General features: G+C 36.3%; 1 protein-coding gene across 2 annotated transcripts in view; it reads right to left on the bottom strand.

The window, feature by feature from the left end:
• LOC126248043 (uncharacterized) overlaps window positions 1-22,740 on the bottom strand; it is a 706,800-nt gene that overhangs the window by 200,226 nt on the left and 483,834 nt on the right. For both annotated transcript variants that reach the window (XM_049948671.1, XM_049948672.1), the window contains exon 15: window positions 13,781-13,920. In XM_049948671.1, coding sequence (XP_049804628.1) covers window positions 13,781-13,920 — 140 coding nt within the window. The remainder of the gene's footprint in view (window positions 1-13,780; window positions 13,921-22,740) is intronic.

Here is a 22,740-nt window from a genome sequence, read left to right as displayed (position 1 = left end):
GATACACAATTCCATGAATATTGAAAAAAACAATCAGTGTCACTTTGAATTTTGATTTGCTCATTTGAGCTTTTATTACCCTCAGCAAAGTTGGGTCCTTACAATGCATGGATTGGTGCTTACTTTCTGGATCATAAGTGGAAAACCAAGATTTGTCACATATTATCACTCTTTTGAATAAATTATTATCATTTGAAATTGTATTCAAAATGTCACTGCAAACATTTTCATGAGTTTTTTTTGTTGAATCATGAGAATTTTCCGCAGTAGTTTCATACACACTATTCTCATGTTAAATTGGTTATGTAAAATTTTCGTTATGCATTCTTTGTTAATTCCTACAGTTCTGGTAATTAATTGAATACTAAACTGATGCTTAGATTGAACCAGATTACCTAATTTTCCAATATTTTCATCTGTTTTAATGTAGAAGGGCATCCTGGGCATTAGTCATCTTCAGTGGCTTCTCAGCCATCTTACAAATGCATGAACCATTGAAAAACTCACATATGTGATAAAGAGTCCTTGCATACATTTCTTTTAGTAAAAGATATGTGTCAGTAGCAGTTTAACCAAGTTTTATGTGAAGCTTCATGACAATTTGTTGATCTATTATTACAGTAAAGAATTTTTTCTGGTAAGGAAGAATAATAGGTCTTATGCAAATGAAGGCCACAGCCATACTGATTTGTCTACAGACACCAGAGATGCCACATTTGGCAGAGAAGGCTTTGTGGTTTATAGTTATTGGACATTCACCTTTGGTGCATGCTTACTTACTCTGTGACAGCATCAGTCCCATTATTTTTAGCCACACCTTGTGAACTGGACTTGGTGGCAGTACAAGAGATAAGTTGACTGGATGAGGGTGCTCACAAAGAAGATAGATGTGTACTATTTTATGGGGGATGTGTAGATGAACATGAATTTGCCACTGGTTTTGTAATACATTACATAGTAGCAAATTTGGTTACAGAATGCAAAACTGTTAACAAAAGAATATCCTACATAGTACTCAAAATCCAAGTGTCAGCATCACACTTATGAATTTTTATGCCCTGACAGAGGACAAAGCAAATGAAGAAAAGGAGAGTTCTATAACCAACTAGAACAAACAGTTAAGAGCACACCAACTACAAATATTGAGATAGCACTGGATGCATTTCATGGAACAGCAGGAAAAGAATAATTTCATTTACCAACTATAGGTAGGCACAGTATGTATGACAAGACCAATGAAAATCATCAGAGGATGATCAACTTAGCTATCTCAAAGAACTGAGATTAAGTTTGACTTAACTTTGAACACAAGAGAATACATAAGGGAACCTGGTGTCCACTGGATGGAGGAACTACCAACCAGGCAGATCACATCAGACCAGTACTACGGCCACAGAGTCATGGACGTCAGGTTGTATAAAGGAGCTGACAGTGCATCAGATCACTTCCTAATAGTGTGTAGATTGAAACTGATTTTCACCTACATGCATAAGAAGAAGAAGGAGGTCTATAACTTGCTTTGAATGATGGGAAACTCAGAGGAAGTGCAATTAAAGAACAATATATTATAGAAATCAAAAACTGTTTTCAGGCCCTACAAACCCTGGAAGCAAGAGGGATTGTGACAAAATGGAAAGAAATAAAATCCACAGTACTGGGTATCCTCTACATGCAGTGCTGTCTGCCAGCCATGCAGCAACAGCATCACCTGTGTCTATATATATATATATATATATATATATATATATATATATATATATATATATATATATGTGTTTGTGTGTTTTTTATTGTGTCTATCTACCAGCGCTTTCTCATTCAGTAAGTCACAGAATCTTTGTTTTTTGAATCATATGATGCATTAGAGATGATAGAAATATAATAAATCTCAATTCAATGCTTTTGCACAAAGAATATCATAAGGTTCTGGTGTGAGCAGAAACACCACCTGGAGAATTCTACATGACAGTTGTTTACACCCATATGACATCCATGTTTATCTATATCTACATCTACATTTATACTCTGCAAGCCTCCTAGCAGTGTGTAATGGAGGATACTTTGTGAAACACTGTCACTTCCCCCTTTAATGTTCCAGTTCCAAATGGTTTGTAGGAACAATGATTGCTGGTAAACCATTCTGTGGCCTTAAATCTCTCTAATTTTATCTTCATGGTCTTTTGCAGGATATATCTAGGAGGAAGCAATATATTAGCTGACTCTTCAAAGAATGTATGTTCTCAGAACTTTATTAGTAGACCAAACCGTGATGCTAAACATCTCTCTTGCAGCTACTGCCACTCGAGTTGGCTGATCGTCTCTGTAACAGTTTCACAATCAGTAAATAAACCTGCAACAAATGCACTGCTCTTCTCTGGATCTTCTACATTTCTTTATCAGTTCTGCATAATACATATCCCATACTGACAAGCAATATTTACATAATGGTAAAACAAGTGTTTTGTAAGCTACTAACTTTGTTGATGGATTGTCTTTCCTGATGAATATTCCAATGAACCTCAGTCTGGCATCTGCCATACTTCCAATTAATCTTATGTGGTTGATCTACTTTAAATCCTCTGCATGCACACTCCTACATATTTTATGGAAGTAACTGAAGTAACTGTTTCCAGTGATTGTTCTGCAATCTTATAATCATACAATAATGGGTCTTTCTACTAATGTATATGTAATACATTGCATTTGTTTATGTTCAGGGTCAATTGCCATTCAGTCCAGCAAGCGTTGAGCCTCTGGAAGTATTTCTGCATTTTGCTACAATTTTCTAGCATTACCCCTTCTCTGTTTGCAACAGCATCACTCACAAAAAGCCTCATGGAACTTCTGATGATGTCTACTCTCTCATTTATATACATTGTGAAAAGTAGTGGACCTGTAACACTTCCTTGGGGTACACCCACAGTTACTTTTACATCTGAAGACTTCTTTCCATTGAGAGTGACATGCTGCATTCTGTCTGCTATAAACTTTTCAGTCCAATCACACAGTCTGATATTTCACACATTCATGTGGTAGCAATGGGTAACTGTACTGAATGCCTTAATAGAAGTAAAGGAACACAGCATCTACCTGTGTGCTGGGTTCTACCGCTCTCACTGTCTCATGGATGAACAGAGCGAGCTAGGTTTCACATGATTGTTGTTTTTGGAACCTATATTGATCCCTACATAGGAGATTTTTGGTCTCTGGAAATATCATAATACATTAGCATAAAACAAGTTCCAAAATTCTACAACACACAGACAGCAGAGATACAGGCCTACAGTTTCGTGCATCTCTTCAATTAATCATCTTTTTGCATACTCTCTGTACTATCACAGTTGTCTCCTGTCAGATTGAGTGGCCTTTGCTCTCTTGAGCGATTTCAGTTGCTCTTCTATCCCAAGTTCACTTATTTTGCTAACAACCATTCTCTCATTAATATGACAATGTAAAGAAGGCACTACAGTATAATCTTCCTCTGTGAAACAGTTTTTCTAAAAGACATTTAGTATTTTGGGATTTTGTGTGTCATACACCATTTCAATGCCATTATGGTAACAATGTCTGGACAGATGGCATAAATCCATTTAATGATATAACATCTGACTAAAACTCCTTATGATTTTCTGCCAAGTCAGTAGATATAATATTACTTTCAAATTCATGGAACACTTGAGGCATGACCCTCCTTATGGAAAATTTGGGTTTATTTGGTTTTTGTTTGTCTGTCAGGCCGTTACCATGCTTAAATCTGCAGTGAACTCTCTGTGCTTTTGTAGCAGCTTTCTAATATGGCTAGCAAACTACAATGGATCTTTTCTATCCCTCACAACTTTGCTCTCCACATATGTATCTAAAGTGTATTGCACAATGCTCTTGGACTTTGTCAATTGATAACCAATTTTGTTACTGCTGAAGATGAAATTTTTGTGCTGATGACTTGGATAATCTGAAATCTGTTTCTTGTCACCCTACCTAAGCAGATAGGTCCTCATGCCTTTCTTTGTATTCCTGTTTATGGCTGTAATCAGTGGTGCTGTACTGGCCATAAAAATCACCAATTCCATGTTCTGTGCTAACTGGGTTGAAAAGTTCAGGTCTGTTTCTCACCAGCAGATCTAAGATCTTACCTTCACTAGTCAGTTTTCTGATTAACTACTTGAGGCAGTTTTTGAATAAGGCAATTTCACATGGTTCCCTGTCACTACTACCGGCCCTAATCAATTGAGTCTGGCAGTTTATAGCTGGTAAGTTGAAATATCGACCTTGTATTTATTACAAGGTATTTATGTGTTATGGTCTCCAAGCTTCCATTCAAATGTCCCTCCACTACTTCTCCCGATTAGTCATTATAATCTCAGTCTGGCATCTGCTTAACCGACAATCAACTTTATAAGATCATTCCATTTTCAATCACTCCTAATGCATACTCTCAGATAATTTATGGAATTAACTGCTTCCAGTTGCTGACCTGCTATTTTGTAGCTAAATGATAAGGGATCTATCTTTCTATGTATTCGCAGCACATTGCACTTTCTACATTGAGATTGAATTGCCATTCCCTGCACCATGCGTCAATTCGCTGCAGATCCTCCTGCATTTCAGTAAAATTTTCCATTGTTACAACCTCTTGATACACCACAGCATCATCTGCAAAAAGCCTCAGTGAACTTCCAATGTCATCCACAAGGTCATTTATGTATATGGTGAATAGCAACAGTCCTATGACACTCCCCTGCGGTACATCTGATATCACTCTTACTTCGGAAGACTTCTCTCCATTGAGAATGACATGCTGCGTTCTGTTATCTAGGAACTCTCCAATCCAATCACACAATTGGTCTGATAGTCCATATGCTCTTACTTTGTTCATTAAACGACTGTGGGGAACTGTATCGAATGCCTTGCGGAAGTCAAGAAACACGGTATCTACCTGTGAACCCGTGTCTATGGCCCTCTGAGTCTCATGGACGAATAGCGCGAGCTGGGTTTCATACAACCGTCTTTTTCGGAACCCATGCTGATTCCTACAGAGTAGATTTCTAGTCTCCAGAAAAGTCATTATACTCAAACGTAAAACGTGTTCCAAAATTCTACAACTGATCGACGTTAGAGATATAGGTCTATAGTTCTGCAAATCTGTTCGACGTCCTTTCTTGAGAATGGGGATGACCTGTGCCCTTTTCCAAACATTTGGAATGCTACGCTCTTCTAGAGATAAATGACCTTGTGGATGACATCAGAAGTTCACTGAGGCTTTTTGCAGGTGATGCTGTGGTTATCGAGAGGTTGTAACAATGGAAAATTGTACTGAAATGCAGGAGGATCTGCAGCGAATTGACGCATGGTGCAGGGAATGGCAATTCATACATAGAAAGATAGATCCCTTATCAATTAGCTACAAAATAGCAGGTCAGCAACTGGAAGCAGTTAATTCCATAAATTATCTGGGAGTACGCATTAGGAGTGATTTAAAATGGAATGATCATATAAAGTTGATCGTCGGTAAAGCAGATGCCAGGGTGAGATTCATTGGAAGAATCCTAAGGAAATGCAATCCAAAAACAAATGAAGTATGTTACAGTACACTTGTTTGCCCACTGCTTGAATACTGCTCAGCTGTGTGGGATCCGTACCAGGTAGGGTTGATAGAAGAGATAGAGAGGATCCAACGGAGAGCAGCGCGCTTCGTTACAGGATCATTTAGTAATTGCCAAAGCATTACGGAGATGATAGATAAACTCCAGTGGAAGACTCTGCAGGGGAGATGCTCAGTAGCTCAGTACGGGCTTTTGTTAAAGTTTCGAGACCATACCTTCACCAAAGAGTCAAGCAGTATATTGCTCTCTCCTACGTATATCTCGCGAAGAGACCATGAGGATAAAATCAGAGAGATTAGAGCCCCCACAGAAGCATACCGACAATCCTTCTTTCCACGAACAATACAAGACTGCAATAGAAGGGAGAACCGATAGAGGTACTCAGGGTACCCTCCGCCACACACCGTCAGATGGCTTGCGGAATATGGATGTAGATGTAGATGTAGATGTAGATGTAGAGGCAGGGGACCCATAAAAGTATTTGATAACCATGGTTTATCCATCTTTAACACTTGTTTTCACCCAAATTATTTCACATTCAGAATCTGTACTACTCTCGCTACATGTTACCATATTTTCATGGCAAAAACACATCCTCACCGTCAGCATTCAACCTATCTTTGTGATATACAGGATGGTTATAGTTAAAGTTCCAGTTTCAAAATTCTGTAGGGGGAAAGTGATGCTCAGAATGACATCAATTCGACAAAAATTTTCGTACTTGATGGTGCTATTGGTGTCATAATATAAATGAGTTCAGCTGCAAATTACAGATGAATAGCAACATGATGGCTATAGTGTGAGTTACACATTAAACCAACCATAGTGTGCAGTGTGCATGACTTCACAAATTTGGCATTTAACAGTTGTGGCACTGTTAGTTAGGTAAGCCCATTCTCCATGGCAAGGTCATACTACCTAGGATGGAAAAAAAGCAGTTTTTAACTGGTTTGAGGCAATAAACCACATAAAAATTAACAATGAAATTGGTTTTTAACTGTTCTGAGATCAAAAGCCACTTAAAGAGCAGCAATGAAATTGGTTTTTTTAATTGTTGTCCACCACTTCCTGCCACAAACTGAAACTGAGAAACAGAATGTTCCATAACAGATCAGAATGTTTCAAGGGTCACATTCATAATGCGTTGATAATAATAATAAAAATAATGGATGCCAAATTTGTGGAGTCATGCACACTGCGCACTATGGTTGGTTTAATGTGTAACTCACACTATAGCCATCATGTTGCTATTCATCTGTAATTTGCAGCTGAACTCATTTATATTATGACACTAATAGCACCATCAAGTGGGAAAATTTTTGTCGAATTGATGTCATTCTGAGCATCACTTTCCCCCTACAGAATTTTGAAACTGGAACTTTAACTATAACCATCCTGTATATCACAAAGATAGGTTGAATGCTGATGGTGAAGATGTGTTTTTGCCATGAAAATATGGTAACATGTAGTGAGAGTAGTACAGATTCTGAATGTGAAATAATTTGGGTGAAAACAAGTGTTAAAGATGGATAAATCATGGTTATCAAATACTTTTATGGGTCCCCTGCCTCTACATCTACATCTACATCCGGGAAAAGAATAAGCCTCTGGTATGTTCTGCCAGTCGTAAAAGGCGACGAAAAGAACAAACCACTAATAGGGCTAACCCCCCTTTTAGTGTGATTAGTTGGTTCAGGACAGAACTGAAGAAGCCTCGGACAAGCGCTGTCATGGTCGGGGACGGCGCTTGAACCCTATGCCCGCCCACAATGGTAACGACACTGCTAGCCATTGGAAAATGATTTACATCAAAATAGAGGTGTTTTGCAGGATATGCTTCCTGCAACCACCCTAGAAGGAAAACAAAGACAGAGGGTGAGATGGTCAGATGAAGTTAATCGACACCTCATGTTCTGTTATTACCAAGCAATACACCTAGGAACCAACACAACTGGATACAGATTGCAAGTATACACAAAATTTATTACCAGATACCCAGAATTAAAATTTTTAACAGAACAATGACTAGCTGATCAGATCCGTGTAATAATCAAAAATAACAGGATACCCCAGTCAGAATCAGAAAACATCAAACAACAAGTACAACAAATACTGGAACAAAATAATGTGCAATCAGAAGTAGAAAATACAGTAATGGACTCAAACATCCCAGAGCAAACAAACAAAGAAGAACACGTATCAATTAAACAATCAGAGGAAAACGAAATCTTAAGACAACCACCAGAACAAGCACAAATAGAACACGAAGTGACACACAATTTAGATATAGAAGAAAAATTTCAGCTGACATATATAGAATACAAAGACACAAATACAGACATAAGACTATTCTTGCATAGACCACCAAATAACCCACAAGTCGAAACAACAATAAAAACTATCAACACAATCATACACAACAAAATAAATGAAAACACAACTATGGAAGAGTTACAACTACTGGTTTATATAGGAGCACTCACTACACTAAATATACACACTAGGCAGAGATCAGAACCAACCAACACACAGAAGAAACCCACAAAACCAGCATGGCAACACAGGCTACAGATCAGAATAGAAAAACTGAGAAAAGCCATCGGACAGCTAACACAGTTTATAAGAAATGAAATGTCAGAAAAAAAACAAAAAAGGTTAGGTAAAATCTCACAACAAGAAGTGATAGAGCAATTAGATGAAAAGAAGCAGAAATTACAAGCATTGGCCAAACGACTTAGAATATACAAAAAAAGTGAAAATAGAAGGAAACAAAACAGAACATTCAACACAAACCAAAAGAAATTTTATCAGACAGTAGATAACACACACATTAAAATAGACAATCCACCAAACATAACAGACATGGAACACTTCTGGAGCAACATATGGTCAAACCCAGTACAACATAACAGGCATGCATGGTGGATACAAGCAGAAACAGACACATACAAAATGATACCACAAATGCCTGAAGTGATAATTTTGCAACATGAAGTCACCCAAGCAATTAATTCTACTCACAATTGGAAAGCCCATGAAAAAGATAAAATAGCAAATTTCTGGCTAAAGAAGTTCATCTCAACACATTCAAATCTAACTAAATTATTTAACAGTTACATTTCAGACCCATACACATTCTCTGATACACTTACACAAGGAATAACTTATCTGAAACCTAAAGATCAAGCAGACACAGCAAACCCAGCTAAATATCACCCCATAACATGCCTACCAACAGTATACAAAATATTAACTTCAGTCATTACACAGAAATTAGTGACACATACAACACAGAACAAAATTATAAATGAAGAACAAAAAGGCTGTTGCAAAGGAGCATGAGGATGTAAAGAGCAGCTGATAGTAGATGCAGAGGTGACATATCAAGCTAAAACTAAACAAAGGTTGCTACACTATGCATACATTGATTACCAAAAAGCTTTTGATAGCGTACCCCACTCATGGTTACTACAAATATTGGAAATATTCAAAGTAGATCCTAAATTGATACAGTTCCTAAACATAGTAATGAAAAATTGGAAAACCACACTTAATATCCAAACAAATTCAAATAATATCACATCACAGCCAATACAGATTAAGCGCGAAATATACCAAGGAGACTCATTAAGTCCTTTCTGGTTCTGCCTTGCTCTGAACCCACTATCCAACATGCTAAATAATACAAATTATGGATACAATATTACTGGAACATACCCACAAAAAATCACACATTTGTTATACATGGATGATCTAAAACTACTGGCAGCAACAAATCAACAACTCAACCAATTACTAAAGATAACAGAAGTATTCAGCAATGATATAAATATGGCTTTTGGAACAGACAAATGTAAGAAAAATAGCATAGTCAAGGGAAAACACACTAAACAGCAAGATTACATATTGGATAACCACAGCGACTGCATAGAAGCGATGGAAAAAATGGATGCCTATAAATATCTAGGATACAGACAAAAAATAGGAATAGATAATACAAATATTAAAGAAGAACTAAAAGAAAAATATAGACAAAGACTAACAAAAATACTGAAAACAGAATTGACAGCAAGAAACAAGACAAAAGCTATAAATACTTATGCTATACCAATATTGACCTGCTCATTTGGAGTAGTGAAATGGAGTAACACAGACCTAGAAGCACTCAATACACTTACATGATCACAATGCCACAAATATAGAATACATCACATACATTCGGCAACAGAAAGATTCACATTAAGCAGAAAGGAAGGAGGAAGGGGATTTATCGATATAAAAAAACCTACATTATGGACAGGTGGACAATTTAAGAAAATTCTTTCTAGAACGAGCAGAAACTAGCAAAATACACAAAGCAATCACTCATATAAATACATCGGCTACACCACTGCAATTTCATAACCATTTCTACAACCCTTTAGATCACATAACATCAACAGATACGAAGAAAGTAAATTGGAAAAAGAAAACACTACATGGCAAGCACCCATATCATCTAACACAGCCACACATCGATCAAGACGCATCCAACACATGGCTAAGAAAAGGCAATATATACAGTGAGATGGAAGGATTCATGATTGCAATACAGGATCAAACAATAAACACCAGATATTACAGAAAGCAAATTATTAAAGATCCCAATACCACAACAGATAAATGCAGACTTTGCAAACAACAAATAGAAACAGTAGATCACATCACAAGCAGATGTACAATACTAGCAAATACAGAATACCCCAGAAGACATGACAATGTAGCAAAAATAATACATCAACAGCTTGCCTTACAACATAAACTTAGAAAACAACACTTTCCCACATACAAGTATGCACCACAAAATGTACTGGAGAATGATGAATACAAATTATACTGGAACAGAACCATTATAACAGATAACACAACACCACATAACAAACCTGACATCATACTCACCAATAAAAAGAAGAAATTAACACAACTAATTGAAATATCCATATCCAATACAACAAATATACAAAAGAAAACAGGAGAAAAAAATTGAAAAATACATCCAACTGGCTGAGGAAGTCAAGGACATGTGGCATCATGATAAAGTTGATATTATACCAATTATACTATCAACTACAGGAGTCATACCACACAATATCCACCAGTACATCAATGCAATACAGCAACACCCAAACTTATATATACAACTACAGAAATCCATAATTATTGATACATGTTCAATTACCCGAAAGTTCCTAAATGCAATATAACATATACCGTACAGTTAAAAGGAAGTCACGCTTGATCAAGGTCTGCGTCACTTTCCATTTTTGACCAGACATATCGTCTGAGAAAAGAAAGAAATAATAATAATAATAAAATTCTATTGTCATTCAGCTGATTACAGCAATAGACAAAGTCAACAGCATATATTTCTAAATAAACTACAATACTGATGTAAATTGGTTTACATGAAATAGGTACACATTAGAATGCAGTATTTTCATCTTCAAAAAATTCATCAGTGATGTAAAACGGAATGTTCACTAGTAGCTCGTATAATTTAGCTTTAAAAATATTTACAGGCAGTTCTTTAAAGTCAGCACTTAGTCTATTAAACATCCTTAGTCCAAGAACTAGGTAGGAGTTCTGTGATTTTGATAATCTATTATATGGCACATCTATAGATGTTCTGTTTCTAGTATTGTGGCTATGAATATCGCTTCTCAACACAAAATTAGAGACATTGTTTCTAATGCACAACAAAACATTGCAGATGAATAAGTTTACTACTGTAAGACACTGCCATTTAATAAACAGAGGTTTACAATGTACTGTTTTATCAGAATCTGTGATTATTCATATTACTTTCTTCTGTAAAAGTAAAATATCATTTACATAACAGCTACAACCCCAAGTAAGATTCCATAAGAAATGATGCTCTGGAAGAAGGCAAAATATGCTAATCTCATATAGTCATTGGGAACATGTCTTTTTAAATTTCTAATTAGATAAATAATTCTTGAAATCCTAGCCAATATATTTTTAATTTGTGGATCCCATGTCAATTTATTGTCAATAGTAACACATACAAATTTGACATTTTCTAGTTCTTGGTCACTAGGAATCTCGTTGAGGCTAAAGTAAAGTGTCTGGGTTTTGTTTTCATTTAGTAAGAAGCCATTAGCTTTGCCCATAATGAGGACTGAGCAAGGGTATTTTCGGTCAGTGTTTTCAGTGTACCTAGATCAGAGTTTTTATGTATAAAAGTTGTGTCATCAGCATAGAATATTGTGTGAGAGTTCCTACTAACTTTATTTTACCAGCTCTTTCAACAGACAGTTATCATTATTTTCTGTAATAATGTCTATTCAGTAACTATTTTGGGTATTCTCCCATTTTCAACTAACAGCACACTACAAAGTATGTCAATGCATGTTCACTGTTCTGAAGAGGATGTCATCTTAATATCAATCTTGTTTACAAATAAATAGTGCTGGTTTTAGGCCCAAGTGAAACAAGCAGCAACATGGGGCTGCAAGCTGAGAGGGGCACCAAGGTGCCACAACTATAAGATTTCTATACAGGATGTACCACATTTAGTAGCAGCCACTTGAGATGTCAAGTTGGCTGAAACTGTATGAGGAAAAAGAATGGGCGAATGAGGGATCGGAGGTGGCCATTCTAAACAGACAGTGTATAAAACTATCGAGAACATCGAGTTCGCCACAACATCTGGAGACAAGAAGAACCGCATACCAGTGAAGAGTGTTGCTGCTACTGCACTTGTCGACGGACCTTGTGTTTTCTGTGGCTGTAGACTTAATTTTAGTATTGACATTAGCAATACATTCTCACATGGTAATGGTTGGCTCACTGTAGCCATTGTATGTGGAGATTCAGGAGTACCTACTGTTCCTGGACTTGAAAGTTTTGTTGATAGAGACATTATTGCCTATCATACCTACCATATGGCAGAACTAGCAAATAAAGACTTTGGTAAATCTGCTTATATGTCGCCTTCTGCATTGTCTTTGTATACTCGTAATAACAGAAAAATATCTGTAAATGAGTCTGTATTCATTTGGGTTAAAGGTAAAGGAGTATGTGAATATGTAAAGTTTGTTGGTGACTGTACTTTGTATTTTCATAAATAAATTCATCTGTATGCATGAAATTACCAAATATGCAGCAATGGTTTACGGTCACTGCACGAATTGGGAACCACATGGAGCCCACCATTCACTGGATTTCATGGTCGAGCAGCTGCTTACAAGCCACACATCATGCCGGTAAATGCCAAATGACACCTCGTGTGGTGTGAGGAGCATAAACATTGGGTGATTGAACACTGGAAAAACATTGTGTGGAGTGACGAATCACAGTAAACAATTTGGCAATCAGATGGTAGGGTGTGGGTATGGCGAATGCCCAGTGAACGTCATCTGCCAGTGTGTGTAGTGCCAACAGTAAAATTCGGAGGCGGTGGTGTTATGGTGTGGCTGTGTTTTTCATGGAGAGGGCTTTCACCCCTTGTTTTGCATGGCAGTATCACAGCACAGGCCTACACTGATGTTTTAAGCATCTTCTCGCTTCCCACTGTTGAATAGCAATTCGGGGACGGCGATTGCATTTTTCAACACGATTGAGCACCTGTTCATAATGCACAGCCTGTGACAGAGTGCTTACATGTCAATAATTTCCCTGTAATGGACTGGCCTGCATGGAGTCCTGATCTGAATCCTATAGAACACCTTTGGGTTGTTTTGGAATGGCGACTTCATGCCAGGCCTCACTGAATGACATCGATACCTCTACTCAGTGGAGCACTTTGTGGAGAATGGGCTGCCATTCCGTAAGAAACCTTCCAGCTCCTGATAGAATGTATTCCTGCGAGAGTGGAAGCTGTCATCAAGGCTAAGGGTGAGCCAACACCATATTGAATTCCAGCATTAGCGATGGAGGGCGCTACAAACTTCTAAGTCATTTTCAGCACGGTGTCTTGATACTTTTGATCACATAGTGTATAAGTCATACACACATTTGATGTCTCTAAATGAATGGAACAGCATTTTTTCCTTTTCTTATATCTATTTATTCCAGGATCAACAAGATTATCTTAACTGAAATCTTATTTTCATATATTAATTCAGTTTATTACATGCATTTGTAATCTAATCTAGTTGTAACATATCATATCTTACCTGGATAGAATCATTATGGATTTTAGATACATCTTTAATTGTGTCACAAGAAGGGCATGATTCCCTTAATAGCTGCTCATTATTTTCCCCAGTAACAATTGTTGTTCGCCTCAAATGTGCCACAATGCTGACTGTGGTACCTAATCATAAAATCAGAAATACTGAATTAGATTTATGGGAAACTGCAGAAATATTTCAATGTTACTCAGTGTCAAACAAAACAAAAATGCTTGAATTGCAGCAGTATATTGCTTACAGGGTTCCAAACGTCAGTTAAAATCAATTAATGTAATGATCACAAATTGAAATAACTTCCCACTGAAGATTCTGTTGCATTATTTTATTTTGCTCCTGCGACATGTTAGAAAAAAAGGCTTTAATTAAAACTTTTCTCTATTATAGTTCAATGTATGAAAATTCCTCCCCCCTCCACCCCCCCCCCCCCTTCCCCACCTTTTCCAATACTTTCCACAGTAATTTGTTACTCGGTTGGATGCAGAGGGTTACCTAAGCAGTACCCCTGTACACACAGTAATAATGACTGATTCTGCATCTGTGCAATGATCAAGAGTAGGAATCATGTTGTAATTTTCTTTTGTGAAGAAATGATGATGATTTTGATTCACTGGCTGATTCTATATAGGACTAAATGAGTAAGAATATTGCAACAACTCAGCAAATAAGACAGTGTTCTTAAAATCATTGAGCTGTTCTTGCATAGCTATCCATATATTTACTTTGATGTTATTTGCATATTTATTTGACAACAAAGATCTGACTTCATTTAAATGTCTCAAGAAAATTTCCTTACTTTCATAATGACTTTCTGAAATAATTATTGAATCATGGTGAGACAGTTAAGACTTACACAATCTCACATTACATAAATTGTGTAGTTTGTGGCATACAATACTTCTATATTGTGCTGTATATCCTCAGCTTTCTCAGTCCTAGAGCTAAATGATCACTGCTGACTGCTCTGGTAGTTTATAGTAAATTTCCTGTTGCATTTCTTAACCAGAGATGTCTCCCTATATTTACTAACTTTCATCTAACATCAGTGGTCAGTCGTGCTATAATAGTTCGCAGTTGATGATTTCTCTACTTGTAGGCACCCTGATATAAAACATTGGATCAATTTGTTTCCAGCAGGTCTAATAATCTTCTCACACAAAATATAGTCTAAATGCCTGTCTGATACAATTTTCAAAAGCGATAATTTATACAATGCTACATAAATCTTTGTCACTACCTCCCACTCTAAATACAATGTCTCAGTCCAAAGATGACAAATTGAAATACCTATCTATATAACAAAGTGATTATCTTGGAACCCAGCACCAATATAAGACTGCCTATCTAACAGCTTCCAGAGGCAATGGAAATTTGATTTTCAATATTTCACATAACACTAAACAACAAATTTGAAGTGAAAGTGTATAAATTGCATGATTTTGAGTTAGTTATGTTTATTTCAGTATAAAATGATACAAAATCATCATCTTCATAAATATTTATCTCTAGTTTTTTAAATAGTAATCTCCATTTTTGTATAAATAACTCATTAACTAAATATGCATTCATGTTACAAGATTCAGCATAACAAATTTTAAGTGAATAATTACTTGAATTATGTTATGTGTTATGCATTGAGAAATTTCAGTGTCATTCTGGAAGTACAAAAGTAAAATATTTATAAAAATGAAGATAATATTAAATGAATGAAAATACTTTGTAAGTCTACTTTATACCAGAACTATGTAAAGCACAAAAGAAAATATATAAATTAACTGGTCACAAATGTATATAAAGGATTACAAATGGTAAATGTCCATATGTACAGTATATACAATTACATATTTTGTTCAGAGATAAAGTCAGAAGATGACCATTTTCACTTGGCTTGACGTTTATACACATACTAGGGAACATCACTTATGACAGTCCAGCAGTAATCTGCTAAAATAGTACGGCTCCTCTTTCTGGCATACCTCTTTTCAAATGTGGCAATATCTTGATGAAATTGCTACCCATGTTCATCACTTACTGCATCACAATCTTTGGGGCAGAAGTCAAGATGGCTATGTAAGAAATGCATTTTCAACGACATGTTGCAGCCAAGCTTTTCATAAGAGGACAATATGTTATCTACAATCTCCTTGTAATTTACTGCCCGTATGTTCCCTAAGAACTGTAAGCAGACTGTCTTAAAACAGTCCCATGTGCACTTCTCATCACCTTGTATGATTCCATCAAAAGTATGATCTCCAAAAATCTCTCGAATCTGTGGGCCTACAAAGATGCCCTCCTTTACTTTGGCATCACTTAAGTAAGGAAATTTGTGCCTTAAGTACTTAAATGTGTCACCATCTTTGTTCACTCCCTTAACAAAGTTTTTCATGAGACCCAACTTGATGTGCAGGGGCAAGAGCCGAATCTTTTTAGGGTCTACTAGAGGTTCACTCTTAATGTTCTTTATGCCTGGTTGAACAGATTTTCTGGTGGGCTATTCATGTTTACTGAAATGAGATGCATGAGCTCAGCTATCTCATTCTCAGAGAAAGCAGTAATATTTAGTATACTCTAACTTCATACCTAATAGAAGTGCAACCACTTTCAAGTCACCACAGATCTGCCATTGAGAGTCATTATACGTCATGACTTCTAGTAAAATTTTCATGTTTTGGTATGACTCTTTCATATGCACACTATTCTCAACTGGAATATAAGGAACCTCATTACCAATATGTAAAAGTACTGCTTTTAAGCTGAACTTTGACAAATCAATAAAGAGTCTCCAATCATCAGGGTTGTAATTAATTCTGAGAGCCTTCATTAGACAATTTATGTCTACACATGCCACAAGACTATCTTGTATGTTAAAAGAAGGAGTGAATTGTTTCTCTCTTCTGTGGTAGAATGAAACATTTACATTGCTTTCCAGAAAATTGTGTTGCTGCAATCTTGATGCTAAAATCTCAGCCTTAGCTTTAGAGAGCTCCAAATCTCTAATAAGATCACTTAACTAATTTTGAGACAATTTTTGTGGATCATCAGTTGATGATATATTTGGAAGAAACTCTGGATCTTGTGAGGTACATGGTTCACGAAATTCAGAATCCCCATCAGAAGTAATATTATACTCTGTCAGTGGTTCAGGAATTGGCAATCCTTTCCCATGCAGAAATGGGCGTATGGCGGATGGAATGTTAGGATGGATCACTGTCCACTTCTTCTTCTTCTTCTTCTTCTTCTTCTTCTTCTTCTTCTTCTAAGATATTTCCTTCTTGATAGAAGGAACCATACAAAAGTAGCAGTCACTGACATGGTTAGTTGGCTCACACCAGATCATGGGCACTGCAAAGGGCATTGAACGTCCTTTCCCATGCATCCAATTCCTGAGGTTGCTGGCACAAGTGTTGCAGATCACATGTGGAGCCCAGGATTTATCATGATCAGCTATTTTTGACCCAAAATAACAACTGTAAACTTTTTTAATTAATGGAGTTATTTGCAGTTTTTGTGAGGCAAATGTCACTTCTCCACACACATAACAAAATGTGTCGGCACTGTTAACACAAACTTGTGGCATTTTTGTTCACTTCAATAGCAGTCAGCTTGAACAACTGGTAGTTAATCTGGAAACAAACTGAAGTTGAAGAGGAGGGAGACAAAAAGATCACTAAAACTGGTATCAAAATGTTTATATCCAAAATATTGCGCACTAGTAAGTCCAGGGACAATAATATAATCCATTGTTGCTAGTTACTATGACTCTGACAAACCATTATAATATTTGATTTTAAACTTAACATAAAAGTCTGTTATCTCACCATAATAAAACAGTGTAAAATGAAAACTAGAGCTAATTTTGAAATTGTCTTTGTGATATTTGTGATCAGTACATTAGAACTGATAGGAATTGGCTATTTTCATTCAATTTACATTTTCATTTTCATTGTTGTACAGTGAAATTAATGACTGAATTTAAAAATTTAAAATGTTGTAATAATGTATCCATTAAGATGTGAAGTCTTACATCAAAATCTTAACACAATAAGTCAAGTATTATAGTTATAAACTGCGTATCTGTCTTGAGGCAGTGTGACTGATGGTCAGCAAATACCCAGAATTTATTCATCCAGTATCATAATTGCAGAAGTATTCCACTATTCCTTCAACATATCCTGCTGCACATATATTGTGTAAAGCTATGATTTACAGGTTATACAGATGTACAAACTGTATACTAAGTGTTGAAGCATTCTCACTGTGAATGTTCAATGCAAAGGTGCCCATATGGTAGTTTGTGGGGTGTTGGGGGGCACTAGACCTGGGAGTATGGAGTATTCTTAATATTTTGGAAGAAAACTTGTAAGTAGCCATAAAAAGTTCCAATTCTAATCTTGTTAAAAACTTACATAATATCAACTTTTAAATCTTTTCATGAAAGAAGAATACCTGACTACACTATATTTTTTTCCTTTCTATAAGAGCTAAGGGGATATGGGTGCCCTTGGCTCAACATTAATATTTCATTCTGTTGACAGAATGATTGATACAGTTTTAAGTGCAGTGAAGCATATTTTGTACCTGATCATAATTAATAATATAAGCTAGATTGCTGTTGACTTTCATTATTGGCTGAATGTGAATGGTTTCTATATGAATGTGTCAACTATGAATTATTGATACAATAAACTGTTTTCCAGTATTATCATATCAGTTCCACTCATAACTGTGTTAGATTTAAATATCACTATTGGGAAAAACTGTGGGCAATTCTGAAATCAAATACCAAAAGAATTCATCACAATTTAAAAGAAGCCTTGAAGCAATGACTCTCATATACAGGTAGCACAAAGAATAAAGCCAACATCAACAACTATTATCCTGACAAATATCATTAATTTAATTATGAAATGATGATTTCATTTTTTCATTAAAACTGATATATCAATGTAATTTATTATATTAACATTTAAGATAAATTTACAAGTTCTAAGCATTAAGGAGTTAAGACTGGAGAGTGTTGACATACCTGTATATCCAGTAAGTTAGTAAGTTGCTGACTTTTGTGGCTGGAAAAATTAGTGTTACACTAAGCTCATCCAGTAAAGAGCTATCAGACATAAGGGAAACTTGAAAGGAAGTGCCAGTATGCTTTGTCAGCATCAAAGGGCATCATTTTAGCATGCAAGTGAATTCAAACAGGGCACAATGATCAGGTTTCAGGAAATAGGTTTTCCACACCATTCTGACATATTTTCTTTAACAAAAGTGACACATCTGAGGAACTGATGTGCAGATGAGGCTTGTATGAAGTTATTAGTGATAGTATACTGTGGAATATGAGAACAGCATGAAAAAGATCTTCAGCCATAACAGCCTATACATTAACATTGACAGTGGTGGGTCATTGCTGGAACATTGCAACTGCTGTGGAGCTCTCATTACATTCGGTGGCATTCTGTAATCCTATGGAGAGCTGTGTCTAGGATGTGGGACTAAGTCAAAATTTACATTTTACTTAATTGCCATACAATGAAATGATGCAATGTTACACAAGGTTATTATATTGAAGTGCTAATATTGATAGTAAAATAACCTAAAATATGAATATTAAAAGTTTCTTTGAATATATTACTCAACAGTGTAAATGAAATGATCTACAGAAAGTAATTTCATATAACCTCCAACTCGAAAATATTATAGTACCAAAAACACATTTCCAAGGCTCTGAAAGATTGTTAAATACACCTCACTCTTTCTACATTAATGTTAATCACTTGATGTCCTTATAGAAGCTGTTATTGTCCTAGCAGTATATTCAAGCTTTTTTTTAGTGGAAAAAAGTTGGTAATGATAAATGAAGTTAATGAATATGTATATCATGAAGTGCTTCTCAAATACCATGCTTTTTTGAAGAGGTCTCTGCTGAATTTTCTATATGGGGTTGCCATCCATTCAGTTTTTGGTGGGATTGTCGTGGAGTTTATAGTACTGTCCAGGATCCCAGGTAAAGGGACTCAGGACACACTTTTATCCTGCCTTCTACAGAATTTGTGAATCATGCAAATGGAGAGAAGGAATGATTTGTGAAATTCTTCCCTCAATGTCTATACATGATCCAAAATACATACTTGCTTGTTAAATTAGGGATGTTTTGTCCTCCCTCTAGTGATGAAGATAGTTCCTCAAGTTTATCTGTTGTGAAGAAGAAAGTTAAAAGATTTATGCCTTTCAACAAAGACTGGTTTGAAAACAATGATTTTTCCACATAGTTGATAAAAGAAATTACTTTGTTATGAAGTTTGTAACTTACCTGCCATATGTTCAATAAAATTTGAAGATAGAAAAGCTATAGTGCATCATCAGAAGACACAAAAACACATTCTGGCACAACAGCAGTGTTATAAAAAGAGAACAATTACAACTTTCTTTGTGAAGAAGCATACATCTTAAGAAGCTATGAGTGCTGAAATAACAACTATTTATCAATGTGTAAGACATGGCCTTAGCTACAAGTCACTGGATTGCCAAATGAAATTGCATCATTCCTTGTTTCCAGACAGTAACATTGCATATATAAATTTGTGTGGAAGAACTAAGTCAACGGCTATGTCAGAAAAAGTGCACAGCCAATACAGGCAAGATGTAGTCACAGGCAAGCTTCATAAATCCTTTTATTTTTCTGTGTCTTCAATTGCTTCAAACTGAGGAAATATAAAAACTTTTCATTATGCACTTATATGCCAATAGGCTGTGGTCATTGCATAAGTCTCTCCCCTGACATATCATCTCCTACTGCGGGAGACATACTCTGAGGTAAAGTGGCAAACTGTTTTACTGCTTTACCTCAGAGGATATCTCCCTCAGTTGGAGATGAAATGTCAGGGGAGAGTTTTATACACCGACCATGGCCTATCAGCCTGGAAGTTTTAAGTGAAAACAATACTGGCTCTGAAAGCCTACATTGTATGTCAGTCACAGGATACATCAGAGAGTGCTAGATTTTTATGAATACTCTGAAGAAACCCACAAAGAAATTTTCCATGCCATAAAGATCATTACGAAATCTAAAGCCTTTCATCTGAATCAAGATAAGTGAATATAGCGCTCACAATGCTCCAGTGAACTATGGCAAAAAATTCAGTTTTTGTCTTACTGAAAAACAAAAATCCAACCTTTTGAGAGCTGACTGCAACTGTTGTGGTACCAATAATCATGCAACAACATCCACTACCTGATATGTTCCAAAATGCTACCCATAAAAATGTGATGTTCCTCGGGCTCCTATTTCACGTTCTATTGGTGGGGTCAAGTGTTTTGGATAGTCCTTGGGCTAGTAACCATTTGTATGACTAAAAGAAGATTCATCTTAGTGTCAGTCTCCTACAGTACAAGGTCAAAGTATGACTAGTACACACTTCCTCCTGCTTAGGCAAATGGAGCAAACGGCACCCAAACCTGGGGGCCCATTTTCAAATATCTTTATCCATTATTGGGAAATACCCCAACAAAATGGTTTTACAGTACCAGAACTGAACCACAGATTCCATGACAGCAATGCATGGCAAATATGTGTAATTTTTATGATATATTCCTAAGATACTGATCTTGAACAACCTTGACAATGTTCTTGATACCTTTATCCATTTCTGACATACAAAGCTCAAAGTTACTCTACTTCAACATATAAAATACACACATAAAATTTTGTGTGATCAAAAAATGTAGTTTATGAAGTGGGGCAAAAATATAGTGTCATCTGGAAACCCTATGCTGTAGTACTGAAGCAGATGCAAAATTTTTGTGCATGGAAAATCCAGTCTGAGTTATAAAATTAATTTTGCATAATTTCAATTTCACCTGGGGGGGGGGGGGGGGGGGGGAATCTCTATTTAAAAGACTGACTGAAAAGTGGGATACCAGCTGCCTCATTCTACCTTCCTCAGAACCTTAAATTTTCCCAAAAATTTTGGCATTTATTACTTTTCCATCACTTTCCCACTGCCACCACCTCCTTCTCTGTCACCATAAAAAAAGTGAACGTTTGCATGGAAAAAGTTTTGGAAAAAATTTTAAAGGTTCTGAGGAAAGTAGAATGATGCAGCTGGTATCCCACTTTGCAGTCAGAGTCTTTTAAATAGAGAATATTCACCTTTCTTTATGATCCTGTAGGAGCATCTTCACCTTCTTTTCCCCGCCACAGCAGTTGGGCTGAATGAGTGAGTGAGACTGGGCAAGTGGGAGTGGATGGTTATGAGTAACTTACGGTGATGGACTACTGGGGTTGAGTTAGGGGAGCTTGTGGGAGTGAGAAGTTAGTTGCATGTTAAAAAGAGTGTGGATATGTTTGCATGCCAAAACGTTTGTGAAATTTTATAAAGGTGCTGACGAAGGTAGAATCAGGCAACTGGTACACCACTTTTCAGTCAGAAGTTTTTAAGCAGAAGCATATTCCCCTTTTTCTGCTCCATAAGGAGCATTTTTATGCTGGTAAATAACACTGTAAAACATGGTCTTAAAAGATTTTATTATGATACAGAGACATTGGATCTCTGTAGTGAATTTGGTTCCTCTGCATAACATTTTCAGCCACTGAGAGGATTTTCACAGTTTGTAGAGGCAGAGTTTAAGGAAATATTGTGCTACATCTGTACAAGATGGCTCACTACTTCATGAAACTGGGGGAACTGGCTTGCCATCAAGTCATATTTTATTTCAAAGCATAAGGAAGATTATTCAAGATTGATTTGGCTGTTATTGACATAAGATGGGGGAGCATGATGCTGAAGAATCAGAACATTCTCTTTGTGAATGCTTGATAGATTTTCTGCATTATATTTTGCTCCTGTTTGGAACTGTTGTTAGAAAACTGGAAAACAGCTCAATTATTTCTGTTGAGTTGATCACAAGAATAAGGGAACTTAAGAGTAAACTAGACAGCAGGAAAC

Source organism: Schistocerca nitens, chromosome 3, assembly GCF_023898315.1.
Source record: "Schistocerca nitens isolate TAMUIC-IGC-003100 chromosome 3, iqSchNite1.1, whole genome shotgun sequence".
Lineage (NCBI taxonomy): Eukaryota > Metazoa > Arthropoda > Insecta > Orthoptera > Acrididae > Schistocerca > Schistocerca nitens.
Note: the sequence above shows the minus strand (reverse complement) of the source record. Positions and strands in the feature narration are given on the sequence as shown.